Here is a 20,517-nt window from a genome sequence, read left to right on the forward strand (position 1 = left end):
ATGCCAAGGCTTGGGTTGCGATTGATGAAAATCCATTGCACAATCGACTCATCGATCATGATCAACGTATTGGACATGTCTGGACTACGGCAATGCGCTCCACATGGAGCTACAAACTAATCCAGAAAGCAGCAGGTAGACTGGTGATCTTGTATGATCTACACTCCCAGTACGTTTCCAAGCACAATTCAAAGTGTTGGTAATGACCATTAAAGCCCTAAATGGCCTCGGCCCTGTATACCTGAAGGAGCGTTTCCACCCCCATCATTAAGCCTAGACACTGAGATGCAGCACTGAGGGCTTTCTGGCAGTTCCCTCACAGACGTGAAGCTACAGGGAACCAGGAAGAAGGCCTTCTTGGTAGTGACACCCACCCTGTGGAACGCCCTCCCATCAGATGTCAAGCAGATGAATAACTATATAACCTTTAGAAGACATCTGAAGGCAGCCCTGTACAGTCAAACCTCAGTTCCCAAATGCCTCTGTTTTGGAACATTTCAGCTCCCAAACACCGAAAACCCAGAAGTGTTCCAATTTTTGAACTTTTTCTGTTAGCCAAATGTCCAACACGGCTTCCGCTTGAGTGCAGGAAGCTCCTGCAACCAATCAGAAGCTGCGCCTCGGTTGTCGAACATTTCAGAAGCCTAATGGACTTCCAGAATGGATTACGTTTGACAACCAAGGTTTGACTGTATTGGGAGGTTTTAAAAGTTTAATGTTTTATTATGTTTTTGTATATGCTGGAATTATTAATATGGAAACGGTGCTGACTAGGAGAGCCCTTGGTCTGATCCAGCAGGGCTCTTTTTCCACACACCCCTTCCAAAATTCACCATACAAACATATAGCACAAAAGCATTTTGGCTTTTTTGTTTCCTCACTTGTGCAAATTCAACAGTAAGCACCAAAAATCAACTGTTTTAAAAAAAATTAAAGATTTTTGAAAGAGGAACTATGTCTCAAGATAAAAGCAGGCTGCAACTTGGGAAGACAAGTTAGCTTTAATGTTCATGTTAGGTGGGGGAAAACTCTTCCAAGGATGCAAGGAGTGAGAGGTGTCCAGCTCACAGCTGTTCAGTCCACCTTCGCCATAAAGGTTATGGGAAGTCGCTATAGGGCAACTGCAAAGGGTAGAGCAGCCTGTATCGCGAGTCATGCCACAGCAGCTTCTCTTCCAGGAAGGCAATTGTATCCAGGGTCAGCACAAGGGTCTCGTGCTTCAGCATACTGTGCACATTGAGACCTGTGAGAAAAAAAGACACAGGAGTCAGGCTGTATCTCTAATGAGACCTGGCCCCGAAGAGCGGAAGGGTAGCAATGGCAAGACATGACAAGAAGACTAGCTTGGATGCAAGAGACAGGAAGGGGGGCCAGTGAGGGGAAATGTCATAGTACCTGCCTTCCATCCAGAAGATCCGAGGTTCCATCCCCAGCATCTCCAGGTGGACAGCCTGGAGTGTTTTTCTTTTTATTTATTGCATTTGAGCCCCTTATAGGAACTGGCCTTGTTATGCAATCATTGGTGCTCTACAGTCAGATATGGATATATTGGCTACATTATTCACTGTCAATGTTAGCACAAGTCATAGTAAATATCCTCAGACTGTTAACTATAAAGCTGACAACTTAAGAACTTGCTTAAGAATATGCCTTTGTCCTGTGTGTGCACGCACTTTACTATACTTTGTTTCTTGTTAAAACTACAGTGTAAGGCCAATAGTCATAAGCAGTAAAGGATGAAGTAAATAATATCAATAGACAGATATCGTGCATTGAAACTGCTGTGCTGTATGAAGAATTAGAGACTGGGTGGGATGCTTGCCTGCAACTGCCTAAGCATCCTACTCCACCCAGACTAAGTATGCAGTGAGTCATTCTGCAGAAGGCCCTGCCCATTCTCCCCAACCCCACTCACCTACGGCTGGTAGGACTGTGATGGTTTTAAGGCCTCTCGTTGCAGCTTTGATGTTCTCAGGTAAGTCATTGCTGGAAGCCAGAAAGGGAAAATTATCTACCGTACTTTTCGCACCATTACACTCAGTTTTTTTCGCCTAAAAGGTAAAGGGAAATGTGTGTGCGTGTTATGGAGCGAATGCAGGCAGGAGGAACCGCTCTTGCTGGCTGTTCGGCAGCCTCTCTTCCTCCGCTTGGCTGGCTGAGAAGCCGGCAACAGCTGAGCAACAGCTGAGTGTCGGGAGACAGCCTCTCTTCCTCCTGTCTGCCTGCTCTATGGCTTTTTGGCGAGGTGGGAGAAGGGAGGCAGCTCGGAAGCCAGCAAGAGCTGCACGCAGTGTGTAAAAGCCAAGGTGGGGAAAGGGAGACAGCCTCTCTTCCTCCTGTCTGCCTCCTCTATGGCTTTTTGGCGAGGTGGGCACTCGGAAGCTGGCAAGAGCTGCGCGCAGCGTGTAAAAGCCAAGGTGGGGAAAGGGAGACAGCCTCTCTTTCTCAGTGTCTGCCTGCTCTATGGCTCTCCCTTACACAAATGTAAGCGGCTCTTACTCTGCTTTCTTTACAATGAGCCGGAAGGAGGGACAAAGAGGGCATCCCCTTCCGTCCCTCCCCCAGCACCTCACCGGTAAATTCAAACAAAGCGGCTTACAAGGCTCGTGTCCCTGAGTCTCCTCCTCTTTTTGCTCCGGTTCGAGGCAAGGCAGCTCCACAAATGTGAGTTCCCCCTCTCTCTTCCTTCCCTCCCTCCCTCTTCCAACTTCAAAAAATATTGGGAGGACAGCCAGGTAAGCCCCACTCACATACCACAATGGGGGATGACTCCCTCAAATATTTAATGGGGGGGGTGAAGGCACCTAGGCCCATAGGAGTTGGCTGCTTTGCCTAGGACAAATGTGAGCTCTCCATCTCTCTTCCCTCCCTCCCTCCCTCCCTCCCTCCCTCCCTCCCTCCCTCCTTCTTCCAACTTCAATAAAATATTGGGGGGGCAGGTACAGGTAAGCCCCATCTCACAGACTGCAATGATCTCAAGACAAAGTGCATGCACACTGGTACCTTATATGAATGGCAATGCCCATCAGCATGGGGGGAGGATGACTCCCTCAAATATTTAATGGGGGGGGGGTGAAGGCACCTAGGCCTATAGGAGTTGGCTGCTTTGCCTAGGACAAGTGTGAGCTCCCCCCCCCCTCTTCCTTATCACTGTATTGGAGATATCATACATTACTGACAGTTCCTTCATTCACGTGGTTACAAAACACGGATCCACATGGATCCTCAGGATTTTTGCACTGGGTCACCCCAAATTCACCATCAGATCACATAGCATGTCCATGGCTACAGCATGCACCAAAAAAATAACGCACCCACTGTTGCCTGGGGCCGCAGTGGTGCAAAAACGTGGTTACAAAGTACGGATCCACGTGGATCCTCAGGATTTTTGCATTGGGCTACCCCAAACTCACCGTCAGATCACATGTCTGTGGCCACAGCATGAACCACAAAAATCATACATCCACTGTTTCGTTTAGAATATTTTTTTTCTTGTTTTCCTCCTCTAAAAACTATGTGCGTGTTATGGTTGGGAGCATGTTATAGAGCGAAAAATACGGTATGTTTTGCAGGTTCAGGTCCAGGATTTGTTGGGTACAAAATACTAGTCATTCCCCTTTACATTTTGGCTGGGCGGTATGCAGTGACCGGGAGGGGGGATCCTCATTTGCCTCCCTCCGTACCTATCTCCTGTCCCTGCTGGAGTCTGCACCTGAGGCTCATTGCTCAAAAACTTGATTAGCAAAAGGGGCTTGAAGAGTTGCTCTGGTTCAGAAGCCTCACCAAGATTACAACTGTTCCAAAATGTTTGCCATGAAATTGTGTTGCCACAAAATAGAAAATATTGCTATAGTGCCTTAAGAAATTAATGTCTTATAGCTGTTGCAGGCTAGAGCGCACTTTGCAGACAATAAATCTGTTAAGTCTTTAAGTCAGTCTGTAAGGCAACCTTTGCCAAATGGCTACCCTCTGGATATTATGGACTCCAATTCCCATCATCCCTGCCTATGCTTTTGCTGCCTGGGCTGGTGGGAGTTGGAGTCCAACATCATCTGGAGGGGACCAGCTTGGGAAAGGCTGCTTAAAGCATTGCAAGTCTCTATGCTGTTTCAATATGAAAGTTGTTTGCATGAATTTTGGTCAGAAGAATACTCTGTATAGGAATTATTTGTGGGATTGAGTGTAAGTATGTTTGAACACTTTTAAGGATTGTATGAAATGTGTGTTTGTATGCTTGTGTATCTGTAATATATGTGTATTAATGATGAACTATTTTAACAATAAAAACTTATTATAAAAAGAAGAAGAAGAAGAATCCAACCCAGAGGAACAATGAAAAACAAGCCCAACAAATGGACTTCAACGAGGGCTTCAGGTTTCAGGGCCCTCTACTGTTAACACAGCAGTTTAAGGTAAAGGTAAAGGGACCCCACCAGCATCCCACTCAGCTTAAGGTAATTGTGCCCAAATAAAAAAGTGCCTAACATGAGTTTGACCAAACTGCAAGAGGCAGTGGAAGACAGGGGTGCTCTGGTCCATGGGTCACGAAAAGTCGGATACAACTAAACAACAACAACAACAATCAAAGTGCCTAATTTCCAACCTTTACAAGAGACATGTTCCTGCACACCTAAACAAGCGTGCGACATTTATGATGAAGGGCATTTCAAACTTGGATGAAATCACAAGGGACACGGTTGAAACTTGAGCCATTTTATGTAGAGACACATTCTGACACATAAAAGCTACCTAAATCCATAAAGCTCCAGTACCCAGTCACATGACTGAAGCTAATGCTATTTTTCTTGTTTTACATGACCAAAAAACCATCTTCCACCTTGGTTGGAAACCTTCTCCATCTCAACCTCACGGTCACTGGAATGCACCATGGAGCACCCCAAGGCATACTTTAGAGAACAAAGCAGGTTCCCAGGGGCCGGGCCTGATGGATCTTACTCTCACCCTGCGTGAACCAAACACTGAATGTGACTGCACAGTTCAAGAGATCAGTAGTGGTGGGTACTTCAAAGCAACTTGTTGGGACACTACTGATCTTTTTATTCTGGATCCCTGAAAAAGGTTCTGCCGAACTCTAGGGTTCTTCAGTTTGAAAACCAATGGCCTGGATAAAAGTTGTCACAAACACTTGGGCCATTTCTGAAAGTGTTCCCGTGGCTCAAGACAGCAGCAACCTTTGGTCAAACCAACATCCTCCAAAACCACATGAGTGTCTCTAAAGCTCTGACCCGTGACAGGCTGTATCCTCAGCCACCCCCCAAACAGAACCTGAAGAAGCAAAACTCACACATCGACAATCAGCACTGATTCTCCCCAGTGTCTGTAGCGAGCCAGGTCCATCAGATACTGTGGGTCAGAAGTTGGCATATCTAGAGAGTCTACAACACGCAGATTATCCTGCAGGCAAAGAGAGAAGAAAAGAGCCGAAGGAAATGAACAGAAGCCTGCCTGCTAAGCTACTTCTCCCATGGTGTTTCTTATGCCTGCAGCTCTCTTCCAGGGCACCTGTGAGGTGTCACAAAAGCCTTTCCTGAAAATCCCAAACAAGTGTTTGTAGCTCAGTGACAGAGCACATGCCTTGCATGCAGAAGGTTGCAGGTTCACACCCCCTTCCCCACCCTGTTAAAAGGATGTCAGAGCTGGAAGAAACACTGTCTGAGTTGTGCAGAGCTACTGCCACTTTGAGTAGACAAAAAGCAACTTGATGGACCAGTGGTCTGACTCAAGGAAAAGACAGCAGAAGTAAAGCTTTCCTCAAATCCTTTGGCTTAACCCTTCAAATTATTCATTCTGAACTAGAACAAAGCCCAATTACATGAAACCTCAGTTGCAGGCATCTGTCATTTCTGCTTACGCTAGTCAGTAAGGCTACATGCACATTGACCACTCTGTATAAAACATTAGCAACAACTACAAAGCAGCAACAATAACAGCTGCCAACTCAGGCAGCCCTTTGTAGGGGAGAGAGAATTTTTCTGCTGCAGCAGATGAGCAGTGGTGCCTTAGCCTACAGGCATTTTTGTTTGTCAGTAAAAGCAGTGGCAAGGGGAAGGGTTCTATTTAAAAAGACAAAAAACCCAAACTCAGACTGAAGTTCTCAGCAGCAGCTCACAAGAGCAAGCATGGAGACAGAAGGCTGACAGTGAATCACTGGCAGGGAGGGAAGCCACAGCAGCTTGTCACTGTTGGAAATGGGAGCACACAAAAAGGGCAAGAGCACAGCATGCAGGCTTCACATGGGCAATGTGGGGAGAGGCTGCCAGAACCAGGAATACCAGAATCTAGTGCTGTTGGCCAGGTCACTGGTTTTTAAACACTGCTATACTGAGGCCCGCAACTGCTTTTCTCCACAGACCATCATATTTTCTTGCCAGCACATGGGATGCTTTTTGGAAGGATTCTGAATTAAATAATCAAATTTCCACACATCTCCTCTGTGATTATGGACTAATTAAAATAAATGTGCATTAAGCAGAGAGCATTCCACATATAGCCAGGGGTTTCTTTAGCCACATGTAAACAGGTAGGGGCAAATATAACATGGCAACACTATTTTAAATATATATATGTATATATTTGTGCCAGTCTTTCCCAACTTCATGCTCCAGGTATTCCTCAACCATAACAAGGTGAGAGCTGCCACTGCAGGGTTGTGATGGGTCCTAAAAATTGATGTTTTTATTTTTTGCAGAATTTAGTTAATTCTACTCATTGGAATGAATGAAAAAATAAGGGGGGGGGGACCAATGCAATTAAGGTAGTAGGGCTTAAAATGACCTCAGAAATGCTATTTAAATTATTTTGATCTTCTTAGTGTCTAGCCAGAACCTGCTTGTTCTGTTATGTTAGGAGAAAGGCGCATAGAGGGTAAAAAGCACAATATTTCTCTATTTCCAAAGTAACAAATCATTCACTTTCATTAGCCTCACTACTATCAGGGATCAATAGTACCCCCACAGGTTAATGAAGTGCTTTTACAAACCTGATTTGTTCCCTAGTTAGAAATCCTTGCAACCCAACTGTTCCTCTTCATGACTGTTATTATTCTGTGCAAAAAATTGGGTTACTGTGACCCCAATTGCGTCTGCAAAGGACTGCAAGCAACCTGCACCCTCACTGCAACAAGTGGACAGACCTAAAGGGTTCTTCAGATTCCCTATGTTACAGAGCTGCTGTAGAATATACTATAATGATGTTGTTTGGAAACCCTGTAAGTACTATATAAATAGTAAGTAATATGAATAAGTAATATGCAGTTTCTTGAAGATGGACTTCTGGCAAGCGATGGGCTGCACCTCACAACGGTTCGGAGGAATGTTTTTGCCAAAAATCTCAGAAACCTCATCAGGAGGGCTTTAAACTGACTAATGTGGGGGAGGGAGACAATGCTCCTGAAGGTAGGAGTCTATCAATTGATGAAGATGATCATCCAAATGTCATAGACTAAATGGAGCAAACAGCATGTAGACCTAGTGGTGGGAGGAAAAAATCCTCACATAAGAGACACGGGGGAATGATTAATGGACTTCAATGTCTTTACACTAATGCGCAAAGCATGGGAAATAAACAAGATGAGCTTGAGCTCTTGGTACAGCAAACTAAATATGACATAATAGGCACCACTGAAACCTGGTGGGATAAGTCAAACGATTGGAATGTAATAATGGAGGGATACAATCTATTTCAGAGAAACAGACCAGACAATAAAGGAGGAGGAGTGGCGCTATATGTCAGGGATGTGTATACCTGTGAAGAGATCCAAGATTTAGAACCTCAAAGCCAAAGTGAGAGCATTTGGGTCAAAATTAAGGGAGAGAAGAATAACAGTGACCTCATTGTGGGAGTTTACTATAGATCCCCAAGCCAAACGGAGGACATAGATGATGCCTTCCTGGAACAGATGGCCAAGCACGCAAAAGGAAGGGAGATAGTAGTAATGGGGGACTTCAATTACCCGGATATTTGTTGGATGTCAAACTCAGCCAAGAGCATAAGGTCAAACAGATTCCTCACTGGCCTTGCAGACAACTTCATTGTCCAGAAAGTGGGAGAAGCAACAAGAGGAAACAGCCATTTTAGATCTGGTCCTAACCAATGTTGATGACCTGGTTAGTGGGGTAGAAGTGGAAGGATCATTAGGCGCGAGAGATCATGCTCTTCTGAAGTTTACTATACAGCGGAAAGGAGCAGCCAAGCATACTAGGACTCAATTTCTTGACTTTAAGAAAGCCGATTTCATAAAATTTAGGGAAGTGCTGGGTGAGATCCCATGGACGGTAATACTAAAAGGAAAGGGAGTTCATGATGGCTGGGAGTTTGTTAAGAGGGAGATAGTAAAAGCACAACTTCAGGCAATACCAATGAGACGGAAACATGGAAGGTGCCTAAAGAAGCCAGGGTGGCTATCTAAAGAACTTTTAACTGAGATAAGATTAAAAAAGGATGTGTACAAAAAATGGAAAAGGGGGGAAACCACCAAAGAGGAATTCAAACAAATAGCCAGCACGTGTAGACACAAAGTCAGAAAAGCTAAAGCACAGAATGAACTCAGGCTTGCTAGAGAGGTTAAAAGCAACAAAAAAGGCTTTTATGGGGATGTTCGTAGCAAAAGGAAGAACAAAGAAACAGTGGGGTCACTCAGAGGAGAAGATGGTGAAATGCAAACAGGGGACACAGAAAGGGCTGAACTCCTCAATGCCTTCTTTGCCTCAGTCTTCTCCGATAAAGAAAACAATGCCCGACCTAAAGAATTTGGAGCAAATGATTCAGCAGAGGAAACACAGCCCAGAATAACTAAGGAGATAGTACAAGAATACTTGGCTAGTTTAGATGTATTCAAGTCTCCAGGGCCAGATGAACTGCATCCAAGAGTATTAAAAGAACTGGCAGATGTGATTTCAGAACCACTGGCAGTCATCTTTGAGAATTCCTGGAGAACAGGCGAAGTCCCGGCAGACTGGAGGAGGGCAAATGTTGTCCCTATTTTCCAAAAGGGGAAAAGAGAGGACCCAAATAATTACCGCCCAGTCAGTCTGACATCAATACCAGGGAAGATTCTAGAGCAGATCATTAAGCAAACAGTCTGTGAGCACCTAGAAAGGAATGCTGTGATCACCAATAGTCAGCATGGATTTCTGAAAAATAAGTCATGTCAGACTAACCTGATCTCGTTTTTTGACGGAATTACAAGCCTGGTAGATGAAGGGAACGCAGTGGATGTAGCCTACCTTGATTTCAGCAAGGCATTTGACAAGGTGCCCCATGATATTCTTGTAAAGAAGCTGGTAAAATGCGGTCTTGACTATGCTACCACTCAGTGGATTTGTAACTGGCTGACTGACCGAACCCAAAGGGTGCTCATCAATAGTTCCTCTTCATCCTGGAGAAGAGTGACTAGTGGGGTGCCACAGGGTTCTATCTTGGGCCCGGTCTTATTCAACATCTTTATCAATGACTTGGATGATGGACTCAAGGGCATCCTGATCAAATTTGCAGATGACACCAAACTGGGAGGGGTGGCTAACACCCCAGAGGACAGGATCACACTTCAAAACGACCTTGACAGATTAGAGAACTGGGCCAAAACAAACAAGATGAATTTTAACAGGGAGAAATGTAAAGTATTGCACTTGGGCAAAAAAATGTGAGGCACAAATACAAGATGGGTGACACCTGGCTTGAGAGCAGTACATGTGAAAAGGATCTAGGAGTCTTGGTTGACCACAAGCTTGACATGAGCCAACAGTGTGACGTGGCGGCTAAAAAAGCTAATGCAATTCTGGGCTGCATCAATAGGAGTATAGCATCTAGATCAAGCGAAGTAATAGTGCCACTGTATTCTGCTCTGGTCAGACCTCACCTGGAGTACTGTGTCCAGTTCTGGGCACCACAGTTCAAGAAGGACACTGACAAACTGGAACGTGTCCAGAGGAGGGCAACCAAAATGGTCAAAGGCCTGGAAACAATGCCTTATGAGGAACGGCTAAGGGAGCTGGGCATGTTTAGCCTGGAGAAGAGGAGGTTAAGGGGTGATATGATAGCCATGTTCAAATATATAAAAGGATGTCACATAGAGGAGGGAGAAAGGTTGTTTTCTGCTGCTCCAGAGAAGCGGACACGGAGCAATGGATCCAAACTACAAGAAAGAAGATTCCACCTAAACATTAGGAAGAACTTCCTGACAGTAAGAGCTGTTCGACAGTGGAATTTGCTGCCAAGGAGTGTGGTGGAGTCTCTTTCTTTGGAGGTCTTTAAGCAGAGGCTTGACAACCATATGTCAGGAGTGCTCTGATGGTGTTTCCTGCTTGGCAGGGGGTTGGACTCGATGGCCCTTGTGGTCTCTTCCAACTCTATGATTCTATGATTCTATGACTACTGCTAGACAGTGATATACAAACATAACTACAGAGTCCAGTTCCAGACCTTAAAAAAAAAACCATGAGCCAACCCTTCGACCAGTCACAGCATATTACACTGGTAATAACTCTTTGAATTCACAAAGAATTGTGGCTGTGTGATACCTGTGCCAGTTTGGTTGTCAATGCCACCTTGAGTCCCAGGACACGCATTTTCATGGGGATCATGTAGTAGTAGCTGGTAGGACCACGAGGGCCACAGGCAACACCACCTAAAAGCAAGAGCCAGAGAAGTCTATGGGACGTTAGTGGGAATAAACACATCATCCAATCAATCCAGGAGGGAGAGGGGGATTTAGTTAACGAAACACCATGGGACTGCCCTCCCTGCTTGGGGTGCCGTTGGTTGGGTTTTATCTTCTAGGGATACTTACCCTATCAAAACTTCACCTCTTCCCCATACCATTTTGACCCAGGAGTCCTGGTCCAGGGATGACTTGTTAGTGAGGGGATGTTACCCCTCTTTTGGGGAAGCTAGTATAGGGTCTGGGATTTCCACTACTGAAGGGCTAGGGAGGAATGGCGGTGGGGCTAGATATCACTATCGGCGAAGTGTTTTGAGATGCAATGATGCTCGAACCCCTTCCAATCTATGCCCCATCCCAAGGGACGAGGGTAGGGCGAGCAGGGATTACCCACCTCCGTCATTGGTGCTGTGCAATGCCAGGTCCATAGGTAACAAAACCGCCAACATGCGTGACTTTATTGTCTCGCAGGGGATTGACCTGGCTTGCGTGACAGAGACCTGGGTACGGGAAGGCGAAGTAGTCTCCCTACATGAGATAACACCCCCAGGTTTCTCTGTCCTCCATCAATCGCGGACTGTGGGTCGGGGGGGGAGGAGTAGCATTGTTAATCTGGCAGGATTGCTCTTTCAGAACTCTGCCAGCACCGGCGATCTCCGGCATTGAATCTGTTGGTCTCGTGTGGGGCACCAAGGAGAGCTTGGCTGTCTGGCTGGTGTACCGACCACCTAGTGCACCGGCAGCCACCCTGTCAGATCTGCTGGAGGTGGCGGCAGGCTGGGCCTTGGAGTTTCCAAGCCTACTGGTTTTGGGATATTTCAACGTCCATGCCGATGCCGCTCCCTCCTCACAGGCTCTGGACCTAGTGACTTCCATGGCAACACTAGGGCTCTCCCAGTTTCTTTTGGGCCCCACTCATCAAGCAGGCCACACGCTGGATCTGATCTTTGGTGCTGGCATAGATGAGATCATGCTCCCCTCTGTGGAAGTGCCATGGTCTGATCACTACACTCTGAAAGCCAAGATTGACTTCCCGCTCCTCCCCTGCTCGGGTGGCGAGCCTATCTGGGCTCGCCCGCGAAGGCTGATGGATCCTGATAGATTCCGTCAGGCCTTGCGGGACCCTGCTCCTCCTGGCGACTCATTAGATGACCTTGTCGAAGACTGGAATAACCGGCTCTTGGCAGCCATCGATGAGATCGCGCCTAAGTACCCTCTGCGACCCCGTCGAAACCGGGCTCCTTGGTTTACTGAGGAGCTCCGGAAAATGAAGCGGGATCTCAGACAGCTAGAGCGAATATGGCTATGGACTCGTGACGGAGCCTCAAGAACATCTTAAAGTACACTTATGAAAGCCTATGAGATGGCTATGAAAGCTGCTAAGAAATCTTACTTCGCAGCTTCCATTGCATCCGCTAGCTCTCGCCCGGCACAACTTTTTAGAATAATTAGGAGGACAACCAAATTTAAGCCCAGATTCGACCCACAGCTGTGAGGCATTCGTGAGCTTTTTTGCGGAGAAAGTCCTGTTGTTCCGCCGTGACCTCCCTGCTAATTTAGATACAGTGACTAAACTGGAGGCCCCTCGACTGACTTCGGGTCCAGTGTTGGACCATTTCGATCGGATACTCCCTGCTGATGTGGATAGATTCCTCTAAGTTGGTAGGCCCACCACCTGCCTCCTCAATCCGTGCCTGTCTTGGCTGATTAGGGCGTGTCCAGATGCTGCGCGGACCCCGCTGGTTGAAATTATCAATTTGTCCCTTTGCACGGGGACATTCCCAGGGGAACTGAAGGAAGCAGTGGTGTGTCCGCTCTTAAAGAAAACTTCACTAGATCCTTTAGACCTATCCAATTACCGCCCAGTTTCAAATCTTCCATATCTGGGTAAGGTAATTGAGAGAGCGGTTGCTGAACAGCTTGGTAGGTTTCTGGAGGAAATATCGGCTTTAGATCCATTTCAGTCCGGTTTCCGTCCTGGTTTCGGGACCGAGACGGCTCTGGTTGCCCTAACAGATGATCTCCGTAGACAACTGGATCGAGGCGGGTCAGGACTGCTGATCCTTTTAGATTTGTCAGCAGCCTTAGACATGGTCGATCATGATCTTCTGGACCACCGCCTCGCCGACGTGGGGATACAGGGCATAGCCTATAAATGGCTGTGCTTTTTTATCTCTGGTCGGGGACAGAGGGTGGCACTAGGGAGGGAAATGTCGTCGCACCACTCCTTGGTGTGTGGAGTGCCACAGGGCGCAATCCTCTCCCCGATGCTTTATGTGCCCCCTTGCCCGGAGCTTTGGGATGAGCTGTCACCAATATGCTGATGACACTCAGCTCTATCTGCTGATGGATGGCCACACCGACTCGGCCCCGAACACACTGACCAGATGCTTGGAAGCTGTGGCTGGATGGTTTCATGGAAGCAGACTGAAACTAAATCCTTCGAAGACAGCGGTCCAATGGCTGGGTGGGATGGCATAGGGATGAGGGACCAACTCCCTTCTCTTGCGGGGGCCCAATTAGTGCCATTGCCTTCCGTTAAAGAGTTTGGGTGTAATCCTTGACACCTCCCTTTCCATGGAGGCGCAGGTTACAGCAACAGCCAAGGTGACATTTTTCCACCTTCGCCTCATCAAGCAGTTGGTCCCTTACCTTTCTGGCCCCGACCTGGCCACAGTGATCCATGCAACGGTCATCTCCAGGCTTGACTACTGTAGTTCGCCCTACACGGGGCTGCCCTTGAAGCTGTCCCAGAAACTCCAGTGGGTGCAGAATGCTGCAGGAAGGCTCCTCACATGGTCTCTGCCCAGTGCTTTTCCAGCTGCACTGGCTCCCAGTGGAGTACAGGGTCAGGTTTAAGGTGCTGCTTTTGACCTTTAAAGCCCTTCACGGCCTAGGACCCTCGTACCTACGGGACCGCCTCTCCCGGTCTGCCCCACGGAGAGCCTCAAGGTCCATAAATAGCAACACCCTAGTGGTCCCGGGCCCTAAGGAAGTTAGATTAGCTTCAACCAGAGTCAGGGCCTTTTCAACACTGGATCCGGCCTGGTGGAACGCTCTGCCTCATGAGACCAGGGCCCTGCAGGATCTGATTTCTTTCCACAGGGCCTGTAAGGCAGAGTTGTTCCGCCTGGCTTTTGGCTTGGAGCCAATTTGATTCCCTCCCCCTCTTTCTTTTTCCTTTCTCCTCCTGTGATGAGGCTGCATTTTAATATTTTAATGTTTCAATATTTTAATGTTGTATTTTAATCTTGTTTTTAAGTTGTATTCATTCAACTTGTTTTTATTATTGCTTTTTAGCCGCCCTGAGCCCAGCCTTGGCTGGGGAGGGCGGGGTATAAATAAAAATTATTATTATTATTATTATTATTATTATTATTATTATTATTATTATTATCTTGGCTGCACACTAACAGCCTTCTGAAGGGACAGTGTTTGGGCTCTGTTGACACAGCAATGTTTTGGGTATCTGCATCCCAGCCACAAAGGGAACAGCTACTAGTGTCTCCAAGGCTTACAGAGATGACATATTGCACAGTGGTTTGAGATGGAGAGAGAGATCATCACGCACCACCACGCCACAAAGGTGACCGGATACTGCCATGCCGGGCCCGTCCGCTGCCCTTCTGTGCCCAGGGTTTTCTGCCGCCACCACGCATCTCCGCACGAGTCTTTGTGTTGGCATAACTCTGGAAAATTAAGGCAGGTGAGACTGGTGTATGCTGCTCTGGCCAAACACAATCAGAATGCTCAAAGTGCTGGGCACAATTTGCCTCAGTAATTCCTACAACAACCTTGTAAGATTGTTGTCCCCAAAGGTGGTAAGGGGTGGGGGCTGAAGCTGAGAAAGAATTGCTTTCTTAGTGGAATTCATGGATGTGGCAAAATGTTAAGGAGTCTTCCCAAGACTTTAACTTCATTATGCAAAGAGGGCCCTCCCTTTACCACTGCCTATTATTTTGCCCCCTTTCTCCCTGGCAAATTGTCTGCCCCAAATTTCTCCCTGCAAAACTCCCACTGAACAATGTTCTTCCCCATATTGCCCACCAGCTCCTGATCTTCCAATTTCTATACTTACAATTCTCTTAAAGTTCTTCTGCCAGATGGCCACTGTGTGTAGAATATCAACGCTGAGAGGAAAACACACAGACACCAACAAGAAGCAAGTTAGCAAGAGATCTGGGAAATGGGACAGCACCACAGTAATTGTCATGATGGAAAGCAGTATGGTTAAAATGGTTCAGAATTTAAACACAAGATTTTTACACCAGTCCTTTTGCCACAGTAACTGAAGCCTCCATTTTATCCAAGGGAGAAGATACAGCTGGAGGTGGAGGATACCAATTGAAACCTGGCCTAGAAAAGTCACGAGGAAGTAAGATTTCAACTTCTCTTTTGGTCTTAAATGCTCCCTAACCAGCTTAGCTAATACAGGCAACTCACATTTTAGGCACGACTGATATGTGTGCAATCACACACATGCGCACAGTGGCGAACCCAGAAATGACCCAGAAATATCATCAAAGACGTCACTAAAAGGACAGAACAGGAGCAGGGGCAGAGAGGGGTGTTTCAATTGCATGCAATTTCATGCAAGAGTGCAATGACCCGAAAAACAACCTCCACACAAATTGGGAGTTGCCTGTAAAAACAAACTGAAAAGCCCAGACTCCTGAAATGACAGCGCCAAATTTCAGGAACTATTCAAGGCATCTTATCCCTATGGCACATATGGACAGGCCCAGCCTGGTCTATGATTGCCAGGTGCTCAACTGAATATGATTCCTGAAACTTAAGATCTGCATGTCAGCCTTTTACGTATCGTAACCAATACTCCATATCTCTTTTCTGTTACCTACTCCCAACCTTCACCACCATTCCTTGATGCATGAAATGCTTTATGAGAAATCCCCACACCCACTTTTTGACGACTGATGGTCACTTCCAGCCCATCTCTGCAAATGCCTAGTAACTGGTAATCAATTCTTACCGGGGCATTACTGCAAACACATCAGGATGCAAATCTGTCAAGCCCACGTGCCTGGTGTCATAATGCTTCAGGGACTCTACCCAGGCCTGAACAGGTGCAAGGTGTTTGGGGATGGCAATGCTGCATTTCCGTAGGATGGGCTCACTAGAGACTATGTCAGGACACTTTTCTAAAAGGAAACAAGGCGGGGGGGGGAATATGTGCAGGTGTGATTTTGGGCAATCTTGCCTGAAATAATTTCTTTGAAACTTAAAAGTGAATTCACAAAAGCATCACTCCATATACATTTTTACAAGGCCATATGCACACATTCCTGTTTTATTTATTTGGGACTCATTATTGCAAAGAAGAAAGGTAACATCTTACCCAATTTACAAATGCTTTCTTAATTGTATGCCTAGAGGAAATGCCAGGTGACTCTTTAAAAGCCTGTATTAAGATTGATTCTATTTCAAACCATGTCTAGAAAAATATTTGAAATGGCTTGGTGCTATCATCAGATCTCTTTTAGGACATAACTGGACTGAAAATGCTGTTTCAAACTTCTAGATATCTGCATGAAATGTTTAGGTAGGCAATCCCTTCCAAGTTTGTCAGCCACATTTTAAGCATTTTAGAGCCTTTAAAGTTGTTGCTTGCAGATTACTCTAATGATATTGCCTGAAATCTCCAACTTCCTCAGAAGCAATGAGTTGAGAACTACAGGTGCACACGCAACTGGGATTGATTCTCTTTCAAAAAATTATTCCATTCTTAATCATAGTATGTAGCAGTGATATCTGTTTACTGGAAGATTTTGAATCAGAAAAAAATCTACTACCCTAAATTGATGGTGTTCTTATTTATGTTTGACTCATATTTAGTAAAATAAATAAATAAAACCACACCATATTACTTTCGGGGTGCAACAAAAGTTAGTTTCAATAGCCAGAAACATTGGATTAAATGAAGAAATCAATAAAATACAATGCAATTTTAATTTTATAGTTAAATTCAAAACTTTACTTGGAAATTATTCTTACTGAAATAATTGTAAATATTTTAAAGACACGACAACTTGATAGAATTGTAGAGTTGGAAGGGACCCCAAGGGTCATCTAGTCCAACACTCTGCAATGCAGGAATCTCAACTAAAGCATCCATGACAGATGGTCATCCTACCTCTGTTTAAAAATCTCCAAGGAAGGAGAGTCCACCACCTCTCGTGAGAGTCTGTTCCACTGCTGAACAGCCCTTACTGACAGAAAGTTTTTTCGAATGTTTAACTGGAATCTCCTTTCTTGCAACTTGAAGCCATTTGTTCGAGTTCTACGCTCCAGAGCAGAAAACAAGCTTGCTCCCTCCCCCATGTGACAGCCCTTAAGATATATGAAGATGACTATCATATCTTCTCTCAGTCTCCTCTTCACCAGGCTAAACATACCCAGCTCCTTCAAGCACTCCTCATAAGGCTTAGTTTCCAGACCGTTGATCATCTTGGTTGCCCTCCTCTGCACATGTTCCAGCTTGTCAAAATCCTTCTTAAATTGTGGTGTGCAGATTTGGACACAGTATTCCAAGTGTGATCTGACTAAGTCAGAATAGAGTGATACTATTACTTCCCTTGATCTGGACTATTGATGCAGCTTAAAATAGCATTAGCTTTTTTTGCTACTACATCACACTGATGACTCGTGTTAAGCTTGTGGTCCACCAAGACCCTATGATCCTTTTCACATGTACTGCTAGTAAGCCAGGTGTCCTCCATCCTATATTTGTGCATCTGGTTCTTGCTGCCTAAGTGCAGAACCTTACATTTGTCCCTACTGAAATTCATTTTGTTAGCTTGTACCCAGTTCTCCAATCTGTTAAGATCATTTTGAATTCTGATTTTGTCTTCTGCTACCCTTTCCAGTTTGGTGTTGTTTGCAAATTTGATGAGCATCCCTTCAATTCCTTCATCCAAGTCATTTACAAAGACGCTGAACAACGTATAGCATGCATTTCCCTTACACTGTTAAAATTTAAAAAGTGAATGCACTCAGGACAGTTACCATATTAACTCTAGCATGCTCAAAGAGCTGAATACATAAATGCATGTACTTTCCAGGGGTACTCATGTGAAAAAAAATGACAATATTTATTTTATCTTTGACTGCTAGTAGATCCATTCAGTATGCTGCTAATTACTTGTATTAAATGATGCATTTCTAAAAATGGAATGTTTTCCACCTCACATCACTGTTATGGATCAGGCATTTCTAACACACTTGATAACTAACAGTACAAGTTTATACATGTCGCATCAGAAGTAAGCTCCACTGAGTTCAATGGGACTCACTCTCAAGTGTGTAAAGGATTACAACCATTCCCCAGTGAGGAAGTTCTAATGTTCTGCCAACAATTCTCACTGTGCCTGACAATTGGCCATGCAATCTAGGACTGATGATTCCATGGGTGCCCTACATCTAGAGGCAACAAGTCTGTTCTAGTCATGAAAAGGCCTTACCTTTTAATGAAGCTACATTTGTCACACTAGCTGAAACACCAGGGTTGCCTAGAAATCCTGTCTGGTTCGATAATGTACACAAAGGCTAGGGGAAGAAATAAAAATGGAGTAAGATATCTGAAGGTACCGACAGCTCAATCGAGATAGCTCCTGTAAATGGCTGCTCATTTATCACGGAGATGGCTTATGCTTGGATCTTTAGACAGAATGCCAACCTGGTGCCACCTCTCTCAACTTAGCCCCAAATCCAGTTTTCCCATGGGGTCATTTGAGATAACCCTGTACTTTTCACTGTGCACCTTCACAGTCCTAATGAAATACAGAAAAAGGCTAGCCTTGCAGATGTTTACCACAGTGTAATTCCATTAAACTGATGCATAGGGATTAGGCTGTAACTAAGGAATGCATAACTTTTTTTATCATATTAATCCCATCGTCCTTCCTCTTTAACACCCCCACACTACTGAAATGTACATATATGCTCACTGAGGCAGAGGCCTGACATTTTTGCTTATTTCCCCCCTTTTCTTTTGCTTATGTTGCTTTGTAAAGTTCACTTGTGATGCTGTATATAAAAATGAGTGACAATACATTGATGCTTTTCGATACACGTGCTCACCATACTGTCAAAATGTTATGACTTTGCCCTAAACTCCTTTTAGTGGCACAGTGCAAAAAAGATAGCACTCCCTGTCATGAAAGCTCTCTCTGCCTCATATGTTGGATCTCCGAAAATGCTTTTGATGAGTAGTTCCCACAGACATCAAGGATGCTTTGGGTATCTCAGGACTGGAGTGGATTGGGTTTGCATAGCAGGTGGATGTGCTGTGCAATCAAGTGAAGACTCAGAAAATTCTAAAAGACAGCACTATGCACTTCTTTACACAGCTGCAAGTACATCTGCACAGGGCTTCACCTTGTTCTTGTTCCCTCTGTGGCTATATTCACATGTATTGAGAACAACCGACTGAATATAAAAAGTAAGATTCAAGGCAAAGAAATTCCCTTTTCACACAAAAATAATGAACTTGCTGCTGTGATATGTGGTGATCAACACTAACATGTTTTTTTTCAAATACTCTTTGTTAATTTTGCACATAGTTTAGAAACCAATAAAGCAAACATAATGGGGGATGGTGAATCACATTTTGATGCACAATAGACATAAATAATGTAAGTGGCTATCTTATGCTTCACAGAACAAATACAAAGATAGGAAATGAGCTGAAGGAAAAATGGGGATACTTAAAATATTGATATAACTACAAAAATAATACTGTCTTCACATATTACATATGTCTGTGAAGGCTGTCAAGGAGTGTAGCAGCTTTGCCCTGTTCATATATTCAATAAGATCTCTCCAAAACACCCCAAAGGCTTCTGGCTTAACCCTACCAGCCCTCTCCAATGCTGCCTTCTACTTCTGAACCATGGTAGTACGTGCTGCCATGAATAAAAAAGTTAATAGTCTTCAATTTTATTTCCTCGTTTCCATAGCCCCCCCCCCCCGTTAATGGGCACTGCCATTCAAATGGTGTGCAGGCACAGCGTCTTGTGATTATGTGGCGTGAGGCTTACCAGGGCCCATGGGGGTAGCCAAGGGGGGTAGATGCCCCCCTAATTCAATAAAAAATACTTAACTGAGGTTCTCCCCGCCAAAAAAAATCCGGCCTAGGCCCATGCCAGCCTCCCCCGCAATATTTTATTCCGGTTGGGGCCCCGGCTCGTTTCTATCCCCAAATATTGATAGCAGCGCCAGCTGAAGTCCAGCCTCAACACGCTCGCCAAGTACAACCCTTATTTCATTTACAGCTCCCCGGGCGCGCGCGCCTGTGCCCGAGCGCGCTCCCGCCTGAGTGGCTTTTCGGAGGCGGTGAGGGGAGCCTCCGCAGCTGGGCGGCCGGAGGGGGGAGGCCCCCGCTTCCCAGGAGCCCCACAGCTCCCTCGCGCGCGCCCCGTCGCCTCACCCGCCAAGCGACTCCCCGACGCCGCAGCGACGCGCAGAGCCGGAGCATCACAGCAGCCCCTTTCGCGCCTCGCCCGCTGGCAAACACAGAGCATGCGCACTAAAAAAAAAAAGCTTTCGTCCCTGGCCGATGACGTCAGGCGCGAAAGGGGCTTTGCTTCATCTGGGCGCGCAGGAATTTTCATGCGAGTGAAAAAAGACGCCACGCGACGGACCCTTCCGCCCTAGGAACGGCTTCCCCTACTTCCGCTTCCGGTGCTTAGCTGGCTCTTCAGTGTAGAAAGAGACGAGTGACAAGACATTTCCGCTCTCGGGGCCCGGAATCCTAAGAGACGAGAAAGCAAACAAATGGTAGACTCGTTTCTGTGCAAGATGGCGCCTGGTGACGCCTCTCG

At 45.7% G+C, this 20,517-nt stretch overlaps 1 protein-coding gene across 1 annotated transcript; it reads right to left on the reverse strand.

The window, feature by feature from the left end:
• Positions 1 to 982: 982 nt before the first annotated feature.
• MRPL4 (mitochondrial ribosomal protein L4) lies at positions 983 to 20,244 on the reverse strand. The gene is made up of 9 exons (XM_053371622.1): positions 20,124 to 20,244; positions 18,157 to 18,241; positions 15,669 to 15,837; positions 14,757 to 14,808; positions 14,250 to 14,367; positions 10,539 to 10,645; positions 5,306 to 5,415; positions 1,916 to 1,986; positions 983 to 1,243 (listed from the first exon to the last, which is right to left on the reverse strand). The coding sequence occupies exons 1-9, from the start codon at positions 20,169 to 20,171 to the stop codon at positions 1,098 to 1,100; spliced, it is 906 nt and encodes a 301-aa protein (XP_053227597.1). The 5' UTR covers positions 20,172 to 20,244; the 3' UTR covers positions 983 to 1,097.
• Between the last annotated feature and the right edge of the window lie 273 nt (positions 20,245 to 20,517).

This window comes from Podarcis raffonei, chromosome 17 (genome assembly GCF_027172205.1).
Source record: "Podarcis raffonei isolate rPodRaf1 chromosome 17, rPodRaf1.pri, whole genome shotgun sequence".
In the NCBI taxonomy this organism is placed as follows: domain Eukaryota; kingdom Metazoa; phylum Chordata; class Lepidosauria; order Squamata; family Lacertidae; genus Podarcis; species Podarcis raffonei.